Here is a 25,724-nt window from a genome sequence, read left to right as displayed (position 1 = left end):
CTTTACAACACAGCACTTGTGATGCCAAGGCTCCTCACCAGTGTATTTTCACAGTACTTTCTGTGATCATGCACACCATGATCTCCTGCTCTTCCACATTTACCTCTGACTAGCCAGGTTTAGCCTTCAAACTTCTGCTAATCTTATGCAAGTCCTGACCAACAGGATAAACACACAGAAACCTGCTCCTCAAAACTAACCATCTCTATGTCAACACCAAAAAATTAAATGACAGTAATTAATCAGCTTTGCTTTTTAAAAAGGCTTATTGTTCCATAAATATTCTTTTCATTAAAGGTGCCTACAAGTCTCTCAGCACAGGTCTGGAGCAATGCAGCTTGAAGACAGACATCCCTTGACTATTTCCAGGCGAGCATGTTTATCTGAGCAGTGCAGTGCCATATGTGGGAGAGCAGATAGGATGGCTCTGCACTTGGCCTAGACGATTCTGGCTCTTATTAAGCACTAGATCAGGAATTGCTGAACTGTACACTGTTTTGTAACAAAGCCATTAACATGTAACACTCCTCTGATGAACATCATCACCCTCACACAATTTGACAAGGTATTACAGAATAAACGCATACTCCTTCCTCCATCATACTCTGAACTCATTACTTTTCAAAACTCATTCTGCTCATTGTGCTCATTTCTGTATTCCATGTGTTTTTAGGCTTTCTTTCCCTTCCCCCACTTCATTTTCTCTTCCATTTCTGTTCTCCCTCCATCTTTTTCATACTTAAATCTCCCTTTGCAACCAGTTTTTAAAAATGGGGGGGGGGGGGGGGGGGAAGAAATAATGAAATACTCAAGTTATTGTATTCCACAAGCCCATTACAAGTCAGGGAGAAAGTCCTCGACCCTCACTAAATAAGTCTCTATTTGTTTCATAAATTCTGGAACCTTCACTTTGATTAAAACTTCTGGAACATTCAGCATGTTCCTCCCCAAAAAAAAATCAGCAAAAAGTTATGAGAAAGTGGGGTTTGAATTTTGAAAAGCAGACTTTAAGGTTCTTTGGAACTTCTCTTGCCAAAGTAATGCTTAATCTTTCAAGACAGTACACATGCTTATTAAATACATCCAGAGTAAGGACTAACTCCAGATAAAATTCTGCTCAGAAGCACCCAAGAACAAGTGTCACCACATTCGAGGTTATTAAGGCACCATAATTTGCAATATTTAATAAAATTATGTAACAATATATATATACACATTATAGAACTCTTCACATTTATGCTCTGACCTACTTAAGCAATTATTTTTCCTCAATTGCACAATTATGAACCAGAGCAGAAAAATCAGACTTTATGAAGTTAATAAATCAATTCAGTGTCATTACAAATCATAAAAATTATTACTTCAGAATCTGCAGTCACCTGATTATGACTTTCTATGGGACATTTTAAAATATTCTGAAGAAATATACTTTTGTTTCCTTGATACCTTTATTAGTAGTCATCCATTACACTTATTTTAATCAAATCAAACTTCATATTATACATTGAAACTACTGGTTTGTTAAGAAAAACTATTCTCAAAGCAAAGCTGGTATTTCCACCTCTCTCATTCCTCAGACAACATTACACTATTTTATGTTCCTGTAGGTAGCTCTTAATAGAAACACCAGGAAAATACTTAGCAAGAAACTCTGGCTACATTTGAAGGTTTTCAAGGTAGATAGGTTCCAGCCAAAGTCACCTCCACACCCAAGTTTCAAAGAAAGTGGGCAACTTCAAACCACAAGCAGCTGTCATATCTAAAAATGAGCTCAAACACATGTACCCATTAGCAAACTAACAAGTCTTCAACTTATCAAGGACTGGCACTACTTACCCAAAGCAACAGTATGGATACACTCTTCTCCAGAAGGACCAAACGGTCCTGAATTAGAGATACTCATGTCAAAGAAAAGCATTTTAAAGGGGTCAAACTAGTCAGACAATAACATAATTGGATGCTTTGCAAGTCAAAGTTAAAGCAATTTCAGGACCATCAAAGACCTCAGGTATAGTTTGCTATCACTCAAAGTACAGACTGGAACTGAGACAAAATATTTCCACTGAAAGTATTTTCCTTTCAACAGTAACTTTTTTGTAATTAATGCTTTGAAAGGATTCAGCAGAAAACTTTTCTAAAATTCCATGAATGTATCCAAACCCACATGTTTTAAGAACACCACATGCAACATGTTTTAGAAAGCTGTGTAAGATCCCCAGAACTTCTACCCCATAGAAGACCAGAAGACAGTGCTAAAGAAATCTGATAAGAATAGCTCCAGCTCCTATATTTTTATTTCCTTAGAAGTCACTAGCAAAAATGCAGCAAACATTAGTTTTGAGCCACTGGTATTATGTTTCCCCTTCTATCACTAGCAGAATGATGCAGGCATAAAATTAGTTTTGAAATTTGATAGAGAAAAAGCATTCCCCAAGCACTAGAAGTCTGGAAGATTTGTGCCACAGCATTATTTCCATTCATTTAAGAGGGAAGACAATTCCATGTTCACAAGTAATTGCTGCATATTTACTACAAACCAGGAGCCAGGAAACACTGTTTTGCATAGAGTTCAGACAGCACCTTAACAAATTACTCCTACCTTCAGAGTCTACACAGACTACCTTAAAGAATCTGTTCTCATTGCCAGTGAAGATACTGAATTCTTCACTCTGATTAGACTTGCCAGTTTTACCCAAATAGCCAGTGACCACTGGATTTTCATAAACTGCTTTTTTTTTTTTCTGTTGAAATATTACTTGAAGCAGTTACTCAAGCCATCAGTGGAGAATCAGGAGTTACAGTTAATAAAAGGTCACACAAAATTTTATTAGAGGTATATCTGGGATTCTACAGATATTTGCTGCAGACAAATCATAACTTATGCTTTAATGAATTTCAGCTAACTGTGAGACACACTGTTCATTTAAAATATTAGATCAGTGAGTACAAGCAGGCAATGCAATGTATGCAATTTGTTCTGGAAAATAACTTTCTTAATTAAGTTCAGACACTTTATACAAATAAGACACTAGGTATAGTCATAAAGGCATCCATTTGGCCTTTAAAATGCTTTCTGTTAGTTGCCAAATGCATGATGCATGCTGAGACAGAAGCACCTAAGGGCACAACATAAACAGATGAACAAACAATTTATGCCAATAACTTAGAGTTTGCCAAGCCCATGAGAAATTAACACACAAGAGTTTTCTGCTTAAGTGGAACTTGGTTCAAAGGATCGAGAAATATTTAAAGAAATGTAAGGAAAAAATTGAAACTACACAGGATTTTTTTATTACAGCAATAATATATCACAAAACTTATATGCCAAGGTGTCAGCTGACAGGAGAGACTGCAGTTCAGCCAAACATACAAAATTATTCCTTTAAAAATCATTGCTCCTTCCCATTTTAAATTACATATTTTAGAAGTCCACTGCATAACAGTAACTTGCGAAAGACTTGAAACATGAGGAAGCACGCAAGAAGAAGACACATAAGCATTTATTTTCAGGTTTTTAGAATTTATTTTAAAATGTTTAACTTTGAAAATTTCGTACACATTCAATAATTTTGTAAGTGGTTTCAAGAAGCTCACAATAATGCAAGAGGGGCAAAGAAACAAGCCTCACAAGAATCTGAATTTGCCCTCTAATTCAGACTTCACTAACTCAACAGCTGAAATGAATTTATTACTAGTCAATCGATCATTCTAGATTGCACTGTTTGTATAGAACTTAGCCATGTAATTTAAGCAATGAGATGACACTTTTAAGATACTCTAAATATAGGGATGGAATTAGAGCCAAATGGAATTTATATTTTTGATAAAGATGTAACAGAAGACAGTACTTTTAAGACTGATAAAGATGATTCAAAGTCACAGAGTTCTCCCTGGTTTGAAAGTCTATGGAAACTGGATGCTTTTAAAGAAGACAGACATCTCTCAGTCAGCAAAGGTATAGAACACAGGATATCATGCTTTCAGATGCATTGGATGATCTCTCATTGTCTTCCCACCCCTTAAATCACTAATGATTGCATCAAGGGTTGAGTAACAGTGAAGTCCAGAGCTGCTACTTAAATAAATACAGACTTGCTCTAACCTCCCATCCCCAGACAACCTCCTCTCCTGCTCTGCAATGAACATGTGTGATAGGAGAACTGATCTGGTTAAAAATATCTCTCCCCTTTTTGCTGATTTAGCCTAGACCAAGTGTGTTTCTCTCCTCTGTTTCACTGTGCAGGGGCATGCACAGGGATGTCAGCTCAAAAAGAGGAGAGGCAAAAGGCACAGGAAAGAAGGGCAACGAGATGACTGCTTACATTTGCCTTTCACAAGAAGAAACACATGCAGTACAGCTTAAAAACAGGAAACAGCAGTAAGATTATTAAAGAGAGGTAATTAGTTTCATGAGGACAAACTACTGCTGGAAAAAGCAGAGGAGCTTTCAGACACATTGCTTTAGCAGATTATGCAACACACAAGACAGAACAAAACTGGTCATGAGGTAAACAACCATGCTAACCTTGAAAAAGAACACACTTAGCACTCAGGCAGCGCAGAGGTGTGTTAGCAATGAGCCAGGTGACTGGTCACTGATCCCTTTGGAAGAGAACACACTGCAGTTAGTGACACAAAGATGCAGTAATACACAGAGCCAGTACCGAGGCTACATTTTTAAGCAGGCAACAGATATGACTTAGTTACTTTCAGACATCCAAGACAACAGAGCATCATTTTCTGAGCAAGTATACTGGTTACTACATGCTGTCACCAGCCATACAATTGGACAACCCATAAACACAAAGAGAGCAGCTCTAGTATAGGAAATTACTGGAGGATACAGAAGCATCTTTACAGGCTTTCCCTGTTCCTACATTCTTCCAGCATAATCTTCCACTGGCCATCCCTGGGACACTAATAAAGCAGATCCTCACTGGGAACATCAGTTCTTTCACAGTCTTTTACCTAACACAAGTTCACAAAAGCACAGAGATGCTGTCTGCAATTTTGCTTCCCAAAAATGGATTTTTTTTTTCCTATTTGAAGACTGACAATTTTAGGGATATGCCTTCATTATGAGGGAACAAATCTAAAAAGGTTAAACAAAGCCCACTACTTCATATGAATGTCACTGCAGTTTTATAATAGATAACAAGCAATGCCATTGAAAAAGGCTCTTGTGTTGCCTACTTGTTTTCTCTTCCATGCTTCATCATGCCTTTTGCCATCTCTAGCATTCATGGATGAATCAGAGTTAATCTCTGGAACAATCCACCCTCTGCTTCCTGTTAACACAGGAATCCTTCTTGGAGTAGACAGACTTAGGACTGGGAAGAAGCAGGTGTGGTTATCAGATGACTTTACTCGACACACAGCTTGCTGCTGTATTTGTGACATCTGACAACCAGCTGGCACAGCAGCCAGCAGATGGAAAGGCAGCAACCTCACAGGGCTTCTACACTGAAATTGACTACCTGGTGATTCAGCAGAAAATCAACAAAACAAAAAAAAAAACAAACACCCAACCAAACAACCCAGTAGTCCACTGAATCCACACTAGTAACAGCAGTGTATGGAATCACAGAATGGATCCTCTGGAAAGTAAACTCGTGTTGATGGACAGAAGCATTACACTCAGGATTTCCATGGTTTTACTTTCTTAAGTGCTGCCAGATTCACATGTGAGGCTGAGAAAGGAAGTCAGTGATACAGACAGCAAGGATTCCGACATGATGGGAACAGGAAGAACTTGTTAAGCACGCACATTAGTCATGCCAGAGTCAGCCAGACTGGCATGCTAATAAGAGTTTTGGAACTTACAAACACTTCTACACTGCTGCTAGAAATTTCATAAGTAACACATGGGAAGCCCAAATACTTGGCCTCACCTGACACCCTCCAAGTAAAAAGGATCTCCAAGATCTGGTGGAAGGAGGACAAACCAAAACAGGGTAATGCTGAGAGCCTGCCAGCTTACTCAGCAATTCCAACAGGAGCAACAAACAACAGGCCGGTGGGGAATGGCACTGTCTGTGAAGGTTATATAAACATTTAATGGCATAAAGTGTCACAGGAGAGGAGAAGTCCAATTAACTTCTTATGCTAGAAGTCACACAATCAAGTAATAAAGATGCATGATCAACTACATTACCAGTTCAGGAAGGTCACAGACTTTCAACTTTAAGAAAGGTAGTAACAATGGGCAACGGAAATCTCCTGATGTGAAGTGAAGCCTGTGACTCATTAGAATGGCATGCAGATTTTTTTCCCCCCAAATAATGACTTCTACCTTGAAAGTTAGTGCTAGGATCTACATGAAAAGATCAAATTTTTAGCTTAGTTTTTAATGTACACAAGATATAGTTAAAGGATAAGAATGCTGCTGTGTAACTGTGCCTGCAGTGCAATTATATTTCAACATCACAGCTGAATACAGTGAGACAAAAAACTATTGGCACATGGATAATTAATGTTAAGGGAACAGTGTAAAAAAAAAGTAATTAGCAATCCTCTCAAACCTGTCTCCCCTCAAAAACAACCCAAACAAACAAACAACCCAAAACCACACAACCCTGAGGGGAGGGGAAAAATTACAAAAAAAAGCAGACAAAATTCTGTATTAGGAGATCAAGTAAAACTCCTCACAGCTGGAAGCAAAACAAAAGTAGTCAAAAGAATACATCAGCCCCTGCAATAAAAGCCTATATACTGCATGATTAAATGGGGAAGTTAGGAAGCAAATCTGAGAAGTCAGCTTTTAAAATCAGAAAGCTTGCTTAATGAGAACAGAAGAGTTTAGAATATACATGGTAGGTCAAAAGTAAACAGGAAATAGAACTTAACATATTTGGGTAGCACCTTGCAAAGTTACTTAACTACATCAAAAGCAGGAAACCAACTAGAAAAACCAGTGGGGTCTCTTGCAGACCAAAATGAGAAAAGGATGGAGGATTGATAACACCAGTGTAGAGAAGCTCAGTGGAACACTATTCCCAGTATTTACCAGTGAAGCAACTGGGGAGACATTCACACCTATCTTCATAGTATATAGGTTAGAGGGACAAGGTCAATTTGAATTAAGTACAGGGGAAGCATTTGGCTGAACAGACAAGTCAGACATAGTTCACTGGGGCCAGCACAGGACAGTTCCAAACCTGACACTGAGGAACTGCTGGGCAACAGGTTGCCAATGTGATTCCAGAGCGCACTAAAGACTCTAAAGGGACTGATACTACAGAAAAGCAAACACAATTTCCATCCCTGCAAAGTAGCAGCAGATCAGATCACTGAGCACAGACAACCAGTCTGCTGGAAAGAGTACACTCAGCTTCTCTGAGAGAAAATCCTACCAAGGCCACAATACTTCTCCCCCATGCTGGTGCCAACTTATATATTCCTCTGAATTAGAGCATGCAACTGTTGGATCCGTTGAGTTACTGGGCTATACACCAGATAGCCTTGTGGAAGCAATCCATCAGGACTATTCTGAAAAAAAAAAACTACTTGTAAATGTAACCTTCAGCCGCCCAAAATGGGCTCAAGACTTTCTGTGACAGTCTGCACATGGTTCCACTACATATTGCAGGCTCCTTCACTATCTTAAAATCACGATCCAAAGGTTTGCTGCACATTGCAATGTTTGCAACTATGTACATAAAAGCACTACAATGGACCCAGATGAACTCAACAAGGAAAAAAAATCCCAGTTCAGTCTTATATTCTAGCCTATAAGCTTTGTTCTGATGACTGGGGAATAAGATGTAAGGCAAACAACTGGCAATGCTGTTAACAGCAGAATCACAAAAGGAAATATGTTATGTGATTGCTTTTTCTTCCACAGCTTCTGGATGTATTTGCAGGCACCAACCTACCTGCTCAATGTGCCAAAAGCTGGAAAAAGTCATTGAAATGAGTCCACCAAAAAAAAAAAAAAAGATTCCCTTCACTGTAATCTTTAGCACTGCTGGGTACAGCAATGGGCTTACAGTCTCAACCAGCAGAGCATTTACATTTTCAGAGCAGAAAACAAATCCAGGTTAAAACAACTTGAGCTACAGTTCTTGTCAGCCTAAAATTAATACTGGCTGGTTGCAAGGGTCCCATCTTTCCCCAGACATGGGAAGATCCTATCCCTTAAGCCAGCTCTGGCATTTAGCATGCTAAAAGACTCAGCGAAAAAGAGTCTAAAACTCAGCAAAAAAAATAATCTAACAAAAAGCAGCAGAGTATCTGCTGCTGACTTATCAAGCAGAAACAGCACAGCCAGCATGCACTGATCAATGCAAGTAGTTCAAGGGAGGGTGTGGGGCACATGTATGAGGATGTTTTGTTTGCCCTGGACACGGAGTCTCATCCAAAGGCTGCATTTAACTCACATTCCTTCTCCAAACCAGCAAAGTATAGTCAGAGCATTAATTATGCCTGCAGTAGTCCTGGTATGTGAGTGAAGTCAGACTGGGAAACTGCACTCCAGTTCTAATATGTCATTCAAGTGGTTTGCAGGACACAAATACACTGTATGAGATAATCAGCTATTCAACACTAACAAGACTAAAGAAAAACAAAATTCTGAAAGACCCAGAATTAATCTCAAAGACACTACAATGTTTCCACAACAAAGCTTAAACACTTCTTTCTAAAATTAAATACTCTCTCAAACACCGCATGAGATGCAAACAGTCTCTCATAACTATGTAGAGAAACCTTCAGCAAGATCCCTTCAAATGTCAAAACTGAATTTTAAAAATCATCCTATCAGACTGAAAACTCTGGAAAATAACCAGAGTGCACTTTAATTTTGATGCATCAAAATCTGTGTGCTCACATTTTGGCTTTCTTCACTAGACATTTTTTGAAAGCAAAAAGCGAACAACATCTTCAAAATTAACCTTGAAAATGACACATTTCTAAAGCTAACACAAAATAAAACTACACTGCACACCAGCAAAATATATATATATAGCCTTTCAAAATTAGTACCAGGAATTCTCTGAAAATACTGTATCCTATAACTACACCACAGAAATATGTGTAGTGTTTAATTTAATATAAATTTTCTAGTTTTGCTAAAAACAGGTATTTGGTGTACTACCAAAAAGCCCCAAACCAATTCACCACCTATGAGCAGGTCCCATACAATCATGATTCAATCATTCTAGGAATTAGCTAAAATAAAACAGCTGCAGACCAAATCATTGGTCTAAAGATGAGCATTATTTTGTTGTTATTAAATTTGTATATCGGCTAATCCGTGAAGTTTCTAAAGGTCAAGCCACTGAAGATTTATCTTTACTCCAAAAAACCTAAACATGCAACCATCTTACGGCCTATTTTTTTTAAATCAACATAGGTAAGGGTAGATAGCTTTTAAAGGTCTATGAAAAACACTATAAATCTCTTGAAAGCAACAGAGAGGTCCAAATTGCTCCTTTTTGGATTTCTCACTGCAATGCTTCAAGGTGCCAGATCTCTTATTTTCAACTCTTCCAAGGCAGAATAATTCCACTGTCGTGGCACCTTTCTCCCTGACGTCAGAGTGCAACCTCAGCTCTGGCAGCTGGAGGTTGGCACCAATTTTTCTTTCAGTAACCTGGGAATGGTGGGTCTACACTGTGATCAGCAAGATTTACTGAAAACTAAAGCATAGGTTTACACACTGGACTTGGCTCAGATACAGCCACTGCATAGCATCCACCTCATGGAGAGCACTCTGCTCTGAGCCAGATCACACATGAGGTGGTGGCATGTTCCACCTCACGGTGTGAAGTCAGACTTCCTCTGATCATCATTTCCAGTTTTAGCTCTATAGAGGCTGCCACTCCCTCAACTGCATCCAGGCCTAAACACACGTAGCAGTGGGCATACTTCAGCTGATGGGGGAAACCTAAACTGAGATGAGGAGGAACAGCAGGATGACCATATAAAAACACTGATAAACCACCATGTTACGAGCTCTAGAAGCAATGATCACCTGTATCACTTTATTGGTCTGTTGTCTTGGTTTAAAAAGAAAAAAAAAAAGCCACAACCCACCAAATTGCAGCTTTGCTTTAAAAATCCTTCACATACCACAATTTCAAAATTATCAACTTGAAGTCTTCTGCCATTTCAACGTAAATGTGGAAGCCACAACTTTCCCTGACACCTCAGGGTGAGCCTGTCTGTTCAGTTCCCTGTTCCTCCCTTTCACAGAAACTGTGCTCCTACACTGCTTCATTTCTTTGCTGCCATGAAATGGTGTGCAAATAAAAAAACATTTTATTAGGTGGCTGAAGTCAAGCAGTAAAGTCTCCAGCATCACTACTCTAAAAAACATTACTGCTTAACATATACTTTGTTTGCCATTTGAATCCTTTCCTTGAGTTTTATTTTGGCAACCACTCTTATTAAGGGCAAAGGATACTGTGTTCAGAAAACAAATATCCCATTCCCTGTTCAACATGAACAACAGCAGAGTTATGGTTCAGTTCCAACTTAGTAAAAAATTATTTATACATATAACATTCTCCAAATTAAGAGCTCCACAGAGCTCTGTTATTGACCAATATTTGCTTCTATTCATCTCCATCTCAAGAAAGTCATAAATCTTACTCAAACCAAAAGCAGACTGAAAGAAAGGTAGAAGTTTCTCTGTCAAAGCAAAACAATTTATTAAAGAACAACCCCCATTAAGTAAGTCAGTAATCCTGCTAGACCCAACTCAGTCAGAGAGCACCAACTTGGGCATCTTTGAACTAACTCACAGTGAAACAAGTAATCTGCTCAAGAGAAGTTCTATCAGAAGCTGCCTAAAGACAGTTCATCTAACAGCCCTCAGAGATAATAAACTTCATCTATCATCACTGTTCTCCAAAACCAATCTTTCTTATACAAGAAAAGCATCAGTGCCACAGTTTAAAACTGTGACTTATCCCAATATTCAGATACAGAATTCATTAGTGCCAGCACTTAACTTCATGTCAGGAGTATCAGTAGATCATTACTAACTATCATGGCTACACATACAGACATGAACTTGGCAATGATTGCCAGTGTCAATTAAAAAAAACCAAAAGAAGAATTTTCAGGCAAGAAATAGAGACGGTAAGATGATATTGAGAAGACAAGCTTTGTCATGTTATTTTGATAACTTGAAACTTTCAATGGCAAAATTACTGTCTCATTCTTGAAAACTTCATCACCAGAAGATTTCTCAATCTAGAACATATTACCAAAGCAGAAACAACCAAGGACCAGGATTAATGCCATCTATCCATCCCCTGAGAAGGTAAAATGCCACACTGATGCCTAAAGCCCAAGTCCACTCCAATGAACTCAGAGGGACCTTTTAAACTATCAAATCTAGTAAGCTTACTACCAAAGGCAATGTGTCACATATATCTTATCAAAATAATCAAGATCTATCTAAAGTATTTGGACTGCCTGCCCCAACTAATCCTATTACTGGTTACAATAATGCCACATTACTCCAGAAAGTGGAAACCTTACACTCTAAATCTAAAATTAATTCACAGTCTTTTAATATCTTTTTTGTTCTTCTTACAGTACTGGCATTTGGTTTAAAGAGTTAATTTGTGTCCCTTTGTCTTTCTCTTCCTATACACACATACATATGCACACACAAAGAGATAGATACATATAGACATACCAATATGTATACACACATACATACACACCTCTCCTCAATCAAATGTTGTACCTTTTAGTCATTATTCTGATCCTCTAAAGTAGCCCAGCCCTTCTCATCTTCCTTTGCAAGCTGATTTCACACTCTCAAGCACTCTGGCTGGCCTGCTTTGCAAACACAAGATGTCTTTCCCCTGAGAGCAGCAGAACCATAAACTTTTACAAGTAAGCTCTCAGCCACTCCCTTTTAAAACTGTATTTAATACTTTTCTATTCTTACTTATAATTACTCTTTAAAATAGCCACTTGCCCTTTATATATATCTATAGCATAATGAAAGCTAAGCAATCTGACAGTAAACTGGAAATACCAGAAAACCATTAAGGAGAGAAAAAAAATCCTAACTTACAGAATCAGTTTTTATGCACTCCTGAAGTACATGGCATTGTTCTTAAAAATACTGATTTTCATTCCATTTCTAACAGTATAGCCCCTGAAGTACCTCAACCATTCCTGCAAAACATTCTCATCTTCCTTCCAACTTCACTTCCATAAAACCTTATTTATAATCTACTCATTGCTAGTTGGGTGGGTGGGGTGTTGCGGAGAATTACTGGTGAAAGACATCACTTCTGGCTCCAGATATCCCAAACTACTAGTTCCTAAAGACTAGAAAAATATTTAGGGAAGTATCATTTTACAGTCACTGCTTGTACTTCCTTGCCACTCCACCATTTCTTTCTGCTCATCTCCACTTCCAACACTCAGTAAAATCAAGAGATCTTATCTCTCTACACAACCATAACTTACTGTCTCTAGCAGGGCATGGAATGTGTAACCATACCCTCCCTCTTCAGAGTTCCATAAAACAATGGTGTTCATGCAACTTGAACAGAAACACAAGATGCAGTATGATTTTCAGAAGGTCTTGTCTTCAACCTTTATTAGCAAATTTAAAACTGTCTGAACTATTCTCAGGGAAAGGATTCACTAAACAGAACCCTAAACTATGAAGGAGAATACTGTGACTATGAGAACCCCAAATGAAAAAAACTATTCTGAAAAAAAAATCATTGCAAATTCTGTGACTTATTTGAGAAGCAACAATAGCCTTTAAAGGAGTCAAGCTAACGTGAATACAACTGCGATTCATTTCAGATATAGTAGATTACAGTTTAAAAAAAGGAAAATAAGGAAAAAAGGAAAAAAAAGAAGTGTATGTATCCAAGTTGCCAATTTAGGCAAAAATATCCTGAGCCAAGTCTGGAGAGCTTCTTGGCAGGATAATCCAGTCAAGGGAAAGAACAATTGCAATAACAGCCAATTTCTCTCTATACTAACTTGACAAAGAAGAGTAGGCCGAGGTACCTTATTTTTTACATAAAGAACACAAGGTAGAGAGATAGAAGACCTCATTCAGGTTTGTCCACCATAATCACATGGCCAGGAACAAAACACAATCCTTCCAAACACCACTGCAGTGATTCATCCTTAAGTCCCACTTGCCTCCTGTAATAACTTGGATACAGAGAAGTTGGACAGAACGTGCAGAGCCCCAGAAACACTCAGAGGTCCAACAGCCATTCAGTGTTTTTATGTAAGATTGTCTCTTTCTTCTTTTAATTAATCTAATCACTTAAAAACTAGTACAGGTCTTACCAGTGGAACCATCTGAACATTACTGATCTCTCTGCAATGGCCTCTTCCAAGAAATTTCTGGCATCTCCAATCCCCTAAAAATTAGTGCCAAGATGTCAGAGACCACTCTGAACTGGCCTAGTTTTCCCTTCCAGAGCAATTTCCATTAAACATTCTACATAAAATGACAACCAAGAAAGTGTATTATACTTATTTTTTATATACTTAATTGCCTAACTATTGGATGTATATCTGTCATCCATACATTTATATGATCATTGGTCAGAGAAGGAGTAATATCTCACATTGCATCAGCAGTGTTCATCATGTTCCCCTATCTTCATTTACCCTATCTAGTGTAACTATTTCAGCTAGAGATGAGCAACAATCTGCTGCTGCTGAGCATCTCAACACATTTAAAAAAGAAGAAGGCATACTTAAAATAGCAGGATGGCAAAGGGTAGTAGGTAGTCTTTGAGCAGGTTATTCCAAGACATTTACATTACATATGTGAAGAAACTTAACACCTTGAAATCATGCAAAAGGAAAAAAAGGAAGGGGAAAAAAAAGAAGCAGCTGGCACCAAACAACCTGAAGCACAGATTTCATATTCTCCCAAAAAGAGGTACTGCTGGGAGCTACTTTTTGCAGTGGCTTAAATTTTGTACCTTAAAAGCTCAAGCTGTCCAAGCAGAGAAAACTGTAATAATTCATCCTTGAGGTGAAAAGAGACCACGGTGGTTAAGTGTACACAGGAATACTTGTTTCACTTGAACCTTTTTCCTATGAATTAAGAAAAAAGTAATTTGTGTTCCATTTATCCTTCTTTAGAACACTTCATTTTTAATTCTTGGGTTTATCCAGTGTTCCTTCCCAATGAACAGCCCCAATCTTTATATATTCTCTCAAATTTTAGTCCCAGTATTTTAGAGGAATTCAGGTGCTGTGGTGGAAAATATCCCATGTGAGATTTCTGCCACCTGCCTCTACTTGTTTATTTTTCAATTTTAGTTGAACTGAATCAGATCCAGAATCCTGCTCTTATTTCTTAAGGAAGAGTGAGCCTCATTACTACAACTTTGCATTCTATCAGCATCTTATTAGGGATCAGTTTTAATACTACATTACCATTTGATTCTTCAGAGTTTGCTTGTAACACTGTACCAAAAGAACTTGTCTTTTACTGCTTGGCTTGCAGTTTTTAATTTGTGTCAGTGGCTTGCTGGAGTTTTGTTCCCCTCATGCTTAGGAGATGTTTCAGTTGCAGTTAGTCACCTCCCTTCAGGCACTGCAGCACTCTTTGAAGAGGGCTTCTTTCCTCACTACACCTTTTTTGTGGGTTTTTCAACCACCCGCTCAGCCCCCAGCAATCTCTCTGCAGAAACACTACTTGAGAGAAGATTGGTGCAGCACTTGCTCTGCCTGCTTAATGTGGCAGACAAATAACGTACTGAAGACTACAAAAATATGTTTTTTTCTTCCTCATAAAGGTCCTTAACAAGGGACCTCTGCATAGCACATCATCTTTCCCAAAAGTTAATCTTTCAGCAAGTTTATTTATACAGAAAAGATCAGCCTTGCAAACTTGCCATTCCTTGGCAGCAGAACTTACCCTTGTGCTCACTTACTGAGTAAGGAAAACAGTGGGGCACCCAACCCTTATATTCTTACAGTTACCTAGAAAAAGGAGCTGGAAGCAGCCAGATTTACACAGGCCCACACTGCTGTCCACCAGTGGAGAACCACACACTTTTTTCTACCTTAATAATACACCTAAAACTCATGAATTCTTGAGCTTCACCCATAGAATTCTTATCTCTGTACAAAGTGCCACATGGAAAACAGGGAAAGTGTTTTAATTTTCAGAAAAGATAAAATAGAAGCATTACTGATGCTAAAGATAAAAACTTACGACAGGGATCCTTCTCTTCCTCTCTCTTCTGTCTCAAACATGGCCCCCAAGTACCACTCAGTAAGGCAGACAGCCTCACAGATGCTAGGACCCATGGTGTGCCAACAACGCCTGGAGAGGAAACATCTTTGGTGGCAGAGGGGCAAAAGATAAATTACAGGAGTATGTCTATGGCACATATATTACAATCACTGCAGCCCCAGGTTCAACTTTGCCACAAGTGCCACAGATTCCAAGCTAATGGAAAGAAAAGCAAAAAATGAGATTTTATATACCATTAAGGATTGTGAGAACTCCATCTTGGTAATGCAAGAGCGCTCTGGGAAGACATACAGATCTTGATATGGCTGCTGTCCTAGTGACCTTGCCACAACTCCACAGAGCTGTTCTGCTTTCCGTAAGATGTCATTCTCATGAAATTAGCACTTTAATAACCCTGGCTGCAAGTACTTAGTGTGGCAAAGCAATATCCACGTACTCACAACAAGCACTGCCTTCCAGGAAGTTATAAAAGCCCAGTCAGATTACAAAAACTTCAGGCATATCCTGTAAGCCATGGACACAGACATGCAGTCTGTTAGGGGACACCAGTTGTGAAGAGACAGAAACAAAAAGGATCTCAGCAAATATGTTCCTGACCAATGGAACAGGAAGGTATGCCACTTCAGAAATGGAGCCCTTTATATTGATTGCTTTAGCCAACACACCAGTCACGAAAATGAAGGGTTTTTTTCAAGGTCATACAAGTAGGCCAGGAAAGATGCTGACTTGTTTATAGTGCTGGACTGATAAACTGCCCAACTTTTGGTCAGTCAGCATATACCACAGTACTCTCACACAGTGAGGAAGTGCAGCACTAGGACCTACTCAACAGCCATATTCCATTTGAGAGCTACTGCACTCCCAGCATGCTTTGTTATCAAGGACCTGTTTCTGAGAATTTGTCAATTAACCACAGTAGAGCTGCCCCATCTTGTTATTTAAATGCAAATTTTGCAATGCTAAGCTGAGTACCAATCTTAATAAACCACTCCTTAGGAGCATAAACATCATAAAAAAAGTCAAGCATTTTCATAATGCTTTGCTAACGAGGGTCAGGGCCTGACTGGACTTGTTTTGGCCTCCAGCCTAGCAACAGTTTCTGTATTGGCCAAACTCTGGTGAGTCTACTATTATTTTTAAATAATTTACATATTTCCTGCCTTCCATAGAGACTCTTGCCACAAACCACAAGTATATAGCATATATCAAACAACTAAAACTTCTATTTCTGAAGACAATAATTTGATGCTACAGAAAATCTGCACTTTACTGTAAACAGTTACTTAATGCAAAAACAGGTAGCTTAACATACTGAGCTTGCTCTATTGATTATGGCATCAGTTTTGAGAGAACAAAAACTAAAGACTACATTTCATTCATTAACTGGTCACAGTCTAGATCTGTAAACTAAATAAAATGAGCTAGCCCAGGGTTCCAAATTTTTATTTTCTGGTTATCTCTTAACTGTCAGTGACCAAAAAGTGCCAACATTAAATTTCTCTTATTTTAGTATTCAGTGCTAGATAACACTACTATTATATTTAGCTCACAACTGAAGAGAAGGCAGTACTGCATACTCTTTCAGCAGCTCCATATAAAATAGTTGCATTCCTAAATCATTAATGTTTCAACAATTTCTAGCAAAAAAAACTTGAAGTTAGATGTACGTGTGAAGTAAACCAAATCTAGACACGAAATACATTTTTCTGACAGAGAGTTTAAATGTCAAAAACAATATTAAAATTTGAATTTCCATGAAAATCTTTAGCAGGAACATAAAGTGCCAAATTGAATAAAGAAAATATAACAAACAATATTAATGTAACTAAACCAAAGGAGGCAATAAAAATGAATGACCAGACTGATGGCACAAGGAGAGGTTGTTGCTGACTCCGCTTCATCCTACAAGGAGTATGAGAACAATTAACTTCCACAGAACTAATACTGCAGAGAATCAGAGCACTTAGTATAATTTTGTGGTGACTGCCTTTAGCTAAAGAAACACAACCAGGGTCTATCCTTAAGACTGCCAATGATTTGATTTCCTGTATCACTAGAAACTAGCTCATCTGCATGTAAGAACAGCTCACTAAAGTGAGCTTATGAAGGAAAAAGTCCTCAAATTACAGATAACCTAATTTGGAGTTTATCATAGCATTATTTTCTCAGTTCACCAGTCATATCAGAGGATGAACCTACTGGCAAAGGCAATTTCTTTCTGAAGCCATGCAACCTTATCCCTTCTGTCCCTCTGCTGCATGAAGATGCATTCACCAGATCTGCTTTCAAATATGCTGGGAATTCCCTGCTGAGCACTGCCAATGCCAGCCAAAATACACATTCTCTACTGTACTATATTTTCAAAGCATCTACCATGGAATGCCACTTTGAAAGAGCTACTACTTCATATTCCAACATTTAACATTCAACAGTAAAGACCAATACACCGTGTTAATTCAGAAGAAAATACTGAACCTTACACAAATCCACATGACATGCACATGAAAACCAGAATGAAGTCAGACAGACACACAGACATGAAAGAACACTTCCCTGTGTGTTTCCTAGTTGATCTTTGGCCATGATCAAGCAATCATTATAGCTGTTGTGTAATACTGGAGTGTAACAATAAATATAAATTATTACTGAGTCTGCCACGAAACAGTGTAAGTCTCCACTGCCATACAACCAAGTCCTGCAGAGAAACAACAAAATTTCATATTCCTGGCATCAAGGGCAGTAATGATAATAGGTACAGGCCAACCCTGTGTAGGGATTGCAGTGAAAGAACACTGGTGGGTTTAAGACAATATGAAATTCTGAGTTTCCAGACAAAGTTTCAAAGAAAAGCTTGTAAAGAAGCATATACCAAAGCAAGCAAGGAGTTAAGTGCATACCATAGGTTGTAGAGACTAAAACTGGAGGTCAGGCTGCAGCCAAGAAACAAGAATTTGGAAAAGCATGAACACTTATCAACTGCAAGCCATAACATTTTTATTCACATGTATATGTAAGCATATGTACACACCTACAGACAAGTCTCATCTCTCTTCAATGCATTACTAGAAAGCATCGGACAGTAAACAAGAAAAAATCAGCTGATTGTAAAAGCATTTTAGCCCACTCGTTTATGGAGAAGGAAAACTCAGTAGCCTTCTTTCCCTGTGTTTATTAGCTTTCTGACAAGTAACACCTATCCCTTAATTGCTTTTCTGGTTTGGTCTTGTGCAATACACGAGATGGGCCATTATGATTAGTGGAAACAATACTTGGGGCTGTACAGGAAGATTTTAAGCTATTTCAATCTAAATTACCAGCAATTCTCCACCATTACCAACACTTTACCAAGACACAGTAACTAAGGAAAAATCCTGACTATCCAGTAACCCTAGAAGTGCTTCTTTACTACAAGGTTAAGATATACTCACTTTGAGTAGAATCACAACTTTAAGTCTTTGAGTGAGAAAAATAATGGGAACAAGACTAGCTAAGTCTGTATTTTTAAACTGTATTGAACTGAAATGTTTCCAAACTTCACTAACACAGTATTAAGGTAGTGTAGTACTGCTACCCCATATCCCTTCAGATTATGCAAATTAACAGATCTTGGACCTGAAAACACAATGAAATACTAAAGTCAGGCACATCAACATGGCTGCAGATCTGCATCTCTGTCCCATAGCCAAACAGCTGCTGCAAAATGCCACAAGTCATCAGTGAAGAAAGGAACAGATAAATTTATGAGCTAAGTCTTTAGCTCAAAACTGGCTATCACCTGGCCAATATTTTAATCCAGAGGTCAATCACAAAAGATGGTCAAGCCACACAGATTATTCCTAGCAAAGAATGTGGTAGCAAACACTTCCTCATGTGCACAGGGCTGTCAGCTTCCCTAAAGCATCAGAACCACCACAGGTACAGAGGTCAGCTACAGGAACCACTTATTGCCACTGGCACAGTCCCCTGACAGATGAGGAAGATGTGAGCCAGTCTTCATCTGGGCATTTGAATACAATTTCCAAAGAGCTCTTCAGGCAGATGGGAAGCAGGGCACAGGCCCCATCACTCATTCCAGCTGCAAACTTGTGTTCTTGGTTACCAAGTACCAGATGACAGGGCAGAACAAAGGATTCCCCTTACAAATTGTATCAAGTACAGGTGGTCACCACTAAAATAATCCTGCTCACTAGCAGGAAACCTTCAAGAAGGGACTACAAAAAGCAAACAACTGACAAAAGAGTTAACCTGATGGACTGCCAGACAATGTCTTCTCCACAAAGATGGTGATATTAAAATTAAGTAGGCAAGATGAAGATCTTGAAGCAGACACTGTGCAGGACAAAAACTCAGAAAGATGATTTCTGTGTGCCAAGGGAAATCATTACAGTGAGCAGAGATGTGAGATTCTAAGAAAAAAGTCCTCTTCACTCCCCACAGCACAGCTTCAACTGAACTTCTCTTCACACATTTATACTCCCTCTCTTGTCACAACCTGCTTGCACTTCCACTCAAACACTTTCCTACTAGAAGGAAAACAGCAGTGAACAACACTGTAAACCTTGATCCCCTTCACACCGGTAGACACCTCCTGTCCACTTCCACAATGGAAGGCAGGACATGGTATTGTTTCCATTAATCATAATGGCCCATCTTGTGTATTGCACAAGACCAAACCAGAAAATCAATTAAGGGATAGGTGTTACTTGTCAGAAAGCTAATAAACACAGGGAAAGAAGGCTACTGAGTTTTCCTTCTCCATAAACGAGTGGGCTAAAATGCTTTTACAATTCTTCCTGCATCCCCTTACAATTCATTTCTATGGACAAGTTCAATGTTCTGTAACTTTACTCATCAGAGTCTCAAAACAGTGTCTAAATGACACTCTGTCCTAGAGACAATTGTAGCAATTTTCAAATTGGTTCAGCAATTTTCAAATTTTGTATCAGTGTTCACACTGCCAGGGTCATTTCTACATGCCTTCTGCAGCTCAGGTCTGAGAGCCATCATGCTGGTGGAAGCAAGGCACAGGCCCTGCAGGACATATCCTGCAAAGAAGGGCAAGGGTGGCTTAGAGAGCAACCCAAAGTAAAGTGAAATTAAAGGTACAAGAAAGTTCTTCAATTAAGAGTGACAGAATAAAATGTCAGCAGATCCATGGAGCCTACAAGAGGAGAGGAAGTCTCCATGGCTGGAAGAACTTGCTCAGCCTATACTCAACAAAACACTGCTGGAGAGATTCAGTGTCTTCCAGCTATCTTCTTTTAACTCCATGAGTCAGCATCCCCTCCAACCCAACACCTCCCTAGCAATACCCTCGACACCCTCTGTGCTTTAGGAACTCCAGAGATAGGAAAACGCCAACTGTTTCATCCATGTATGGGCTGCCCTGGAGTTCAAAACCCACACCCTTTCAAAACAAGCTTTTCGAGTCATTCCTACTGCCTTGAATTTGCTGCCCTGATGCTGTCCTCATCTCGCCACCAGAAAGCCAGAATAATCCAGAGGTGTCACAAGCAGGTTTTGTTCTAAAGACAACGTGCCAGAACCCCTTGTCCAAGTGATTCAGCCACCTGCTTTTCTCTGATCATGTCCAGTTTCATTGTTCCAAGACCTGCAAGGAATATGAGTCATGTTTGTATGAGGATACCTGCTCACAGGTCTTTCATCCTCCCTGTAATTAACATAATTAAAAAAAATAATTCTATAATTTACATACCCTTATTTTAGGCCACTGCTCTTCAACCAGGTATTTCAGTCTATGGACAAAACCTCCAGGTATTTCAGTCTATGGACAAAACCTCCACATTAATTCAAGGCAGGAAGATGCAATACACATTCACTGAAAAACACCAGTTTTCATTCAGGTTTTTTTTTTGCCGTACAGAATGAAGCCCAGCTTCAAAGTCAACATCTAACCTTTGTGAGGTACCCAGTTATCAATAAGACTGCCTGCAAATCTTGTGAATGCCAGAAATCATGCTGCCTCTGAACACTTAGCAGGAGCAATTTATTGACCGAGCTAAAATTTTACGTGTAATACTGAACAACTTTTTCAAAGTTGCATCCCCAATTGCACAAACATAATCAGCTCACATGGCTGCTGAAAGCAGCAGTTCTGCCATCTGTCTGCTTATTCCCACCTCACACTTGTGCAGGCACAAATGTTTGTGAAGCCATGCAATGATCCAGAGAGAACCAAACTCTGAAACCAATCAGGGGAAAATACAAAATTATTGTTAGATCATTTCCTGATCTATACAACCATGCATGCTGGAACAAGCATGGGAATAAACAGAAATTACATTATGCCACAGAAATTACATGTGCCACTTTCTGAAGTCTAGAAGTCCAGAAGTTGATGCAGCAACTTTTCACCAGGTCTAGCAACTAAATCTGAAGAACACATATGAATTTCAGAAAAATTCAACTAATTTTACTTAGTTTGCAATTGCGTTGTTGTTAAAGTAAGAAGCAGGAGGAAAAAAGTAAAGTGATCTACTGCTTACTAAAAGGAATCAAAGAGCTTACTGGAAACCATTTCAGTGCTGAGATCTTCACCCCTGCCTCGGTTTCCTCCACTAATAAAACAGACAGTAGAACTAATCTGTTCAACAAATCATTCTGCAATACAGATAAAAAAACATAACACCAAAGTAATATTGTTACAGAGACACAGACAAAATTCAACTCTCTTACAGCAATGAAAAAGTGAAACAGCATAAAGCTGATGTTGCAACCTATAGTGGTCTGGGATGGAGAACAGACACAGGACAATGCACAGCAAAATGGCTACTCAGAGCAGCAGTTGCTGAACAGTTTGTATCTACAAAAGGACAGACATGGATTTGCAAAAGACCTGGGTAAAGAAACTCACAGTGGAGTCTCCCTGCCCTCCTTTCATTATTGGTACTCTGATGAAATCACATAGGAGTTATGAAGAGCATATAGGGAAGACTTGCTGGGGTGGCAGGTTAAGTAGGAATCCACAGAGCTGGGTTGTCATGACAGCAGCTGAAAGTATGCAAGAGATGTATAGATCCTGGGTGTTAGAACAGCAAGGACTACAAATAAGATTATCAATACATTACATTTTTAAACACCAAGAAGCATACACCGCATCTCATTAACGAAACACAGACTGCACGATAACCGTTTGCACTGGTGAGGGTGCCCGAGGGTCCAGGACATACACAGAAAACTTGTACTCATGAAGTACTGAGAAAGCACAGGTTCTCACAAACTTGATAGTCATGCTGTATATAAGAAGAAAAAAGTGACATGCACTCTGGTGGACCACCACAGTCGAGTCTCAGCTGAAGCCTGGAAACTCACCACACGAGCTCCATTCCATTTAAAAACAAAGTAAAACAGCGGAAACTCATTTTCAACAATCCCTTACATTAACTCTGCAATCAAACAAACTTGGATCATGCAGCAACTCGGTAACTCATCCCAGCTGAGAGGAAGGAACTTCCTGTCAGAGAGAAGTTACTCCCTGATGTGTCTGAGCTCTATCTGCAGCAGCATGCCCGGCTCCTCAGCACAGGCAGGCTGCAGGTGCTGACATGCTGGGCATCACGGTCCTGGCAGGTCACTTCTGAAGATGGTGTGGCACAGGGTTCAAGACAAACACTGAACAAGAGTGGCCAGGGATGGGAATAAAACAGGCCCTTGCTGGACACTCTTGCAAGGAAGCTTGGGAGGCAGAGGGAGGACGGGAGTAACAGGTGTTTATGTGATCAGTTCAAAACTCTGGGAATTTGATTTGGTGGATTACTCGGGGACTGGGGATGTCTAACACTGGGTGATCTTCAGGAGTCATTACAAAGCAAGGACTCTGAACGATATGAGACCAAAGTAGCGTTACAAGTGCCTGGCACGGGGAATGTACAGGTACACCAGTGCTCACAAATCCGGGACTCGCACGACAGGGCGCTTACACTGGGTACTCACCATCCAGCACTGGTGAAGAAGAGGCCCGCCCTCATGCAGAACACACGGACAGCGAGAGGCTGCCTAGTGAAGGGGTCCCAGTAAGGACTACTGGTGAAACGAGCGAGGAGCGAGCTACTCGGGGGCTGCTGAACACAGCCCACGAGCGGGGAGAGGGCACTGCCCACGGAGCGCGGCGGCCGGACGTGGCCGCGGAGCCTGCCACAAAGGCGGTCGCTCGGAGCAGGGCGCTGCCAGAGGTGTGAGGGATCACGGGGGAGATGTCACCAGCGAGCCCTGTGCGCGACGGGCCAAGAGGGGCTGGGGAGGAGTCACCGAGCTGGCGGGCAGCGCAGCGCTCCCCGGGGCGAGCCCGGCGCGGGAGGGCAGCGCGGCTCCCGGGAGCGGGGGCGCCCGCGGGCCGGGCCCGGAGACAGGCGTGGGGCCAGGCGAGGACAGGGGCCGAGCGGCGGCAGCGGGGAAGGTGCCGGGCGGGAGGCGGGAGCCGGCGGGGAGGGAGGGAGGGAGGGCGCCCGGCTGGGGGGAGCCGGGCGGGACGGGCGCGCACGAGGCGCCCACGCGGGCGGTCGCGCCGATACTCACTATGGGTCGTTGGTGAAGCGGGGGCTCCGCGGGGGCTGGTATCCGTACAGGTGACAGTAAAGCACATCGAAGCAGAAGCAGCACATCTCGGCCGACACCACCATCTTCCTGCAGCCGGGCCCGCCGGAGCCGGGGGAGGCGAGCAGCGAGGAGGCCGGCGGGGAGAGGCCGACGGGGCCCCCGCCGCAGCTGGGCGGCAGCGGCGGGGACAGGGCGCAGCCGGCGGCGCCCCCCGCCAGCCCCCCGATGCCGTTCAGGCGGGGGCCGCCCGGCGGGGGCAGCGCCCCCGGCTCGCCCCCCGCCGCCGCCGCCCCGCCGCAGTGGGAGCCGCCGCCGCCGCCACCCGGGCCGGCCGAGCCCGAGGGAGGGGAGCTGGAGAGTTTCTGCTTCTTCACCCCGCAGCAACCCGCCGCCATCTTGGAGCCGTCTCCCCCCACGCAGCGCTTCCGACCCATGGCGGGGGGGCCGGCCGGCCGGCCGGGGGACGTGCGGCGGCCCGCTCCGCCTCCTGCCGCGCCCGCTTCGCCTGCACGGGGAGGGGGCGGGAGAGGGGAGGATGAATGAGGAGCGACAGGGAAAGGAGGATCGGCAGGGGCGGGAGGGAAAGAAGAGACAGAAAGAGCTGCGTTAGAGCGACCCTGTGAGCGGTCCCGGCGGCCAGGGCCGGGCGTGAGGGGGCAGCGCGGCCCGCAGGTGTGGCGGCCTTTCCCCTCCCCTCCAGACGCTAAGCCGCCCCTCTCGCCTTCCCCCCGCGCTTTATCTCCTCCTTCTGCCAGGGAAGTGGAGCAACTCCACCTCGCGTGCTAAAAAAAAAGAAATAATAAAATAAACCCACAAACGCGAGCTCTGCAGGCACCGCGCGGCAGGAGCAAAGCCCTTGAGATGGTTAAAAACACCCCGCTAAATAATTCAAGTGACCTGAAATGCCTTTCTCTGGGGGAAAGGAGGGGAGGGCTGTGCTGGAGCCGCCAGGCTGGGAGCCTAGAGAGAGTGCTTGGATGCAGCTACTAAGCATGCAATCGTGATGGCTAAAAGCCACGGGCTTTAAATGTGTATATATATATAAAATATATATCTTTTTTTAATTACAGCTTTGGCAATTCACAACCAGTAAATAGCCGCTCCGAGCATAGGCCCGCAGCTGCAGAGCCAGCAGCCATGACCGGTGAGACCACAGCGCTGGGTGCGGGCAGCCCGGGAGAGACCTCTAGGGAAGGGAAGTCCAGAGGAAAAAGGATGTGAGTTCCCGCTGTTCTCCAGAAACCAAAAATCAAGCTTGTTAGGGAGGGGAAATGTGTTTTATATTACTGTTTTACATTAGTCTCACATATAGATATATCTGAATGGATGGAGAGACTTGCAAACAGTGATAAAGTATTTCAAAATCTGTAAGTATATTTAGAAAATAACACCTCACCCGTCAGTGTTCTGCAGCCATCTCTGGCATGGGATGTAACAGCTGTTTAACATAGAATAGCAGCACTACAGTATCAAGGAGGACAAGGGAGTGAGGATTGCCACACAGAGTTAAAATAATATCACAAGTTTAGAGAGACAGCCATTACACAAGCTGAAATGCAGTATACAGAAAGATTTCCGTCTCAAACTACTTGGACACTCAGTTTTGCATTTCTTGATGGAAATGGTTCCTCCAGCATCCTCATTATATTAATTTTGGCAGCATCTTAAATGATGTATTTGAAGATATTTAATTATTAGACCTCCTATACTAATGGGTTAAAAGGCCCTTTGGAGGTTTCTGTCCAAATACTGGCCTGAACTCCTTTTGCTTTGACTGTGAATCATAGCCTGAAGTAAAACAGCTGCAGGGAATAATAGCAAACAGAAAGGAGAATTAGATGGTGTGAAGCAGTCTTTTCCATTTTTAAATGTAATGTTTATGTTTGGAGCTGGCGAATACTTGAGAAGGGAACCCAACTACCTTCCCAAACAATGTTCAAGTTTCTTT

The 25,724-nt window shown here is 41.3% G+C and overlaps 1 protein-coding gene and 1 long non-coding RNA gene across 5 annotated transcripts in view; one reads left to right on the top strand and one right to left on the bottom strand.

The window, feature by feature from the left end:
* Nucleotides 1–25,724, bottom strand: part of AMMECR1 (AMMECR nuclear protein 1) — a 97,863-nt gene that overhangs the window by 49,463 nt on the left and 22,676 nt on the right. The window contains exon 2 of one of the 2 annotated variants that reach the window (XM_053956174.1): nt 23,756–24,281. In XM_053956174.1, coding sequence (XP_053812149.1) covers nt 23,756–24,281 — 526 coding nt within the window. Of the gene's footprint in view, nt 1–23,755; nt 24,835–25,724 lie in introns of those variants that run through there. The other variant, XM_053956175.1, reaches the window with a different exon arrangement.
* Nucleotides 23,250–25,724, top strand: part of LOC128795438 (uncharacterized) — a 70,413-nt gene continuing 67,938 nt past the window's right edge. The window contains exons 1-2 of one of the 3 annotated variants that reach the window (XR_008433542.1): nt 23,250–23,412; nt 24,847–24,993. This is a non-coding gene — a long non-coding RNA (uncharacterized LOC128795438). Of the gene's footprint in view, nt 23,413–23,467; nt 23,637–23,740; nt 23,806–24,846; nt 24,994–25,724 lie in introns of those variants that run through there. The other 2 variants (XR_008433540.1, XR_008433541.1) reach the window with 2 other exon arrangements.

This window comes from Vidua chalybeata, chromosome 14, assembly GCF_026979565.1.
Source record: "Vidua chalybeata isolate OUT-0048 chromosome 14, bVidCha1 merged haplotype, whole genome shotgun sequence".
Taxonomy (NCBI): Eukaryota; Metazoa; Chordata; class Aves; order Passeriformes; family Viduidae; genus Vidua; species Vidua chalybeata.
Note: the sequence above shows the minus strand (reverse complement) of the source record. Positions and strands in the feature narration are given on the sequence as shown.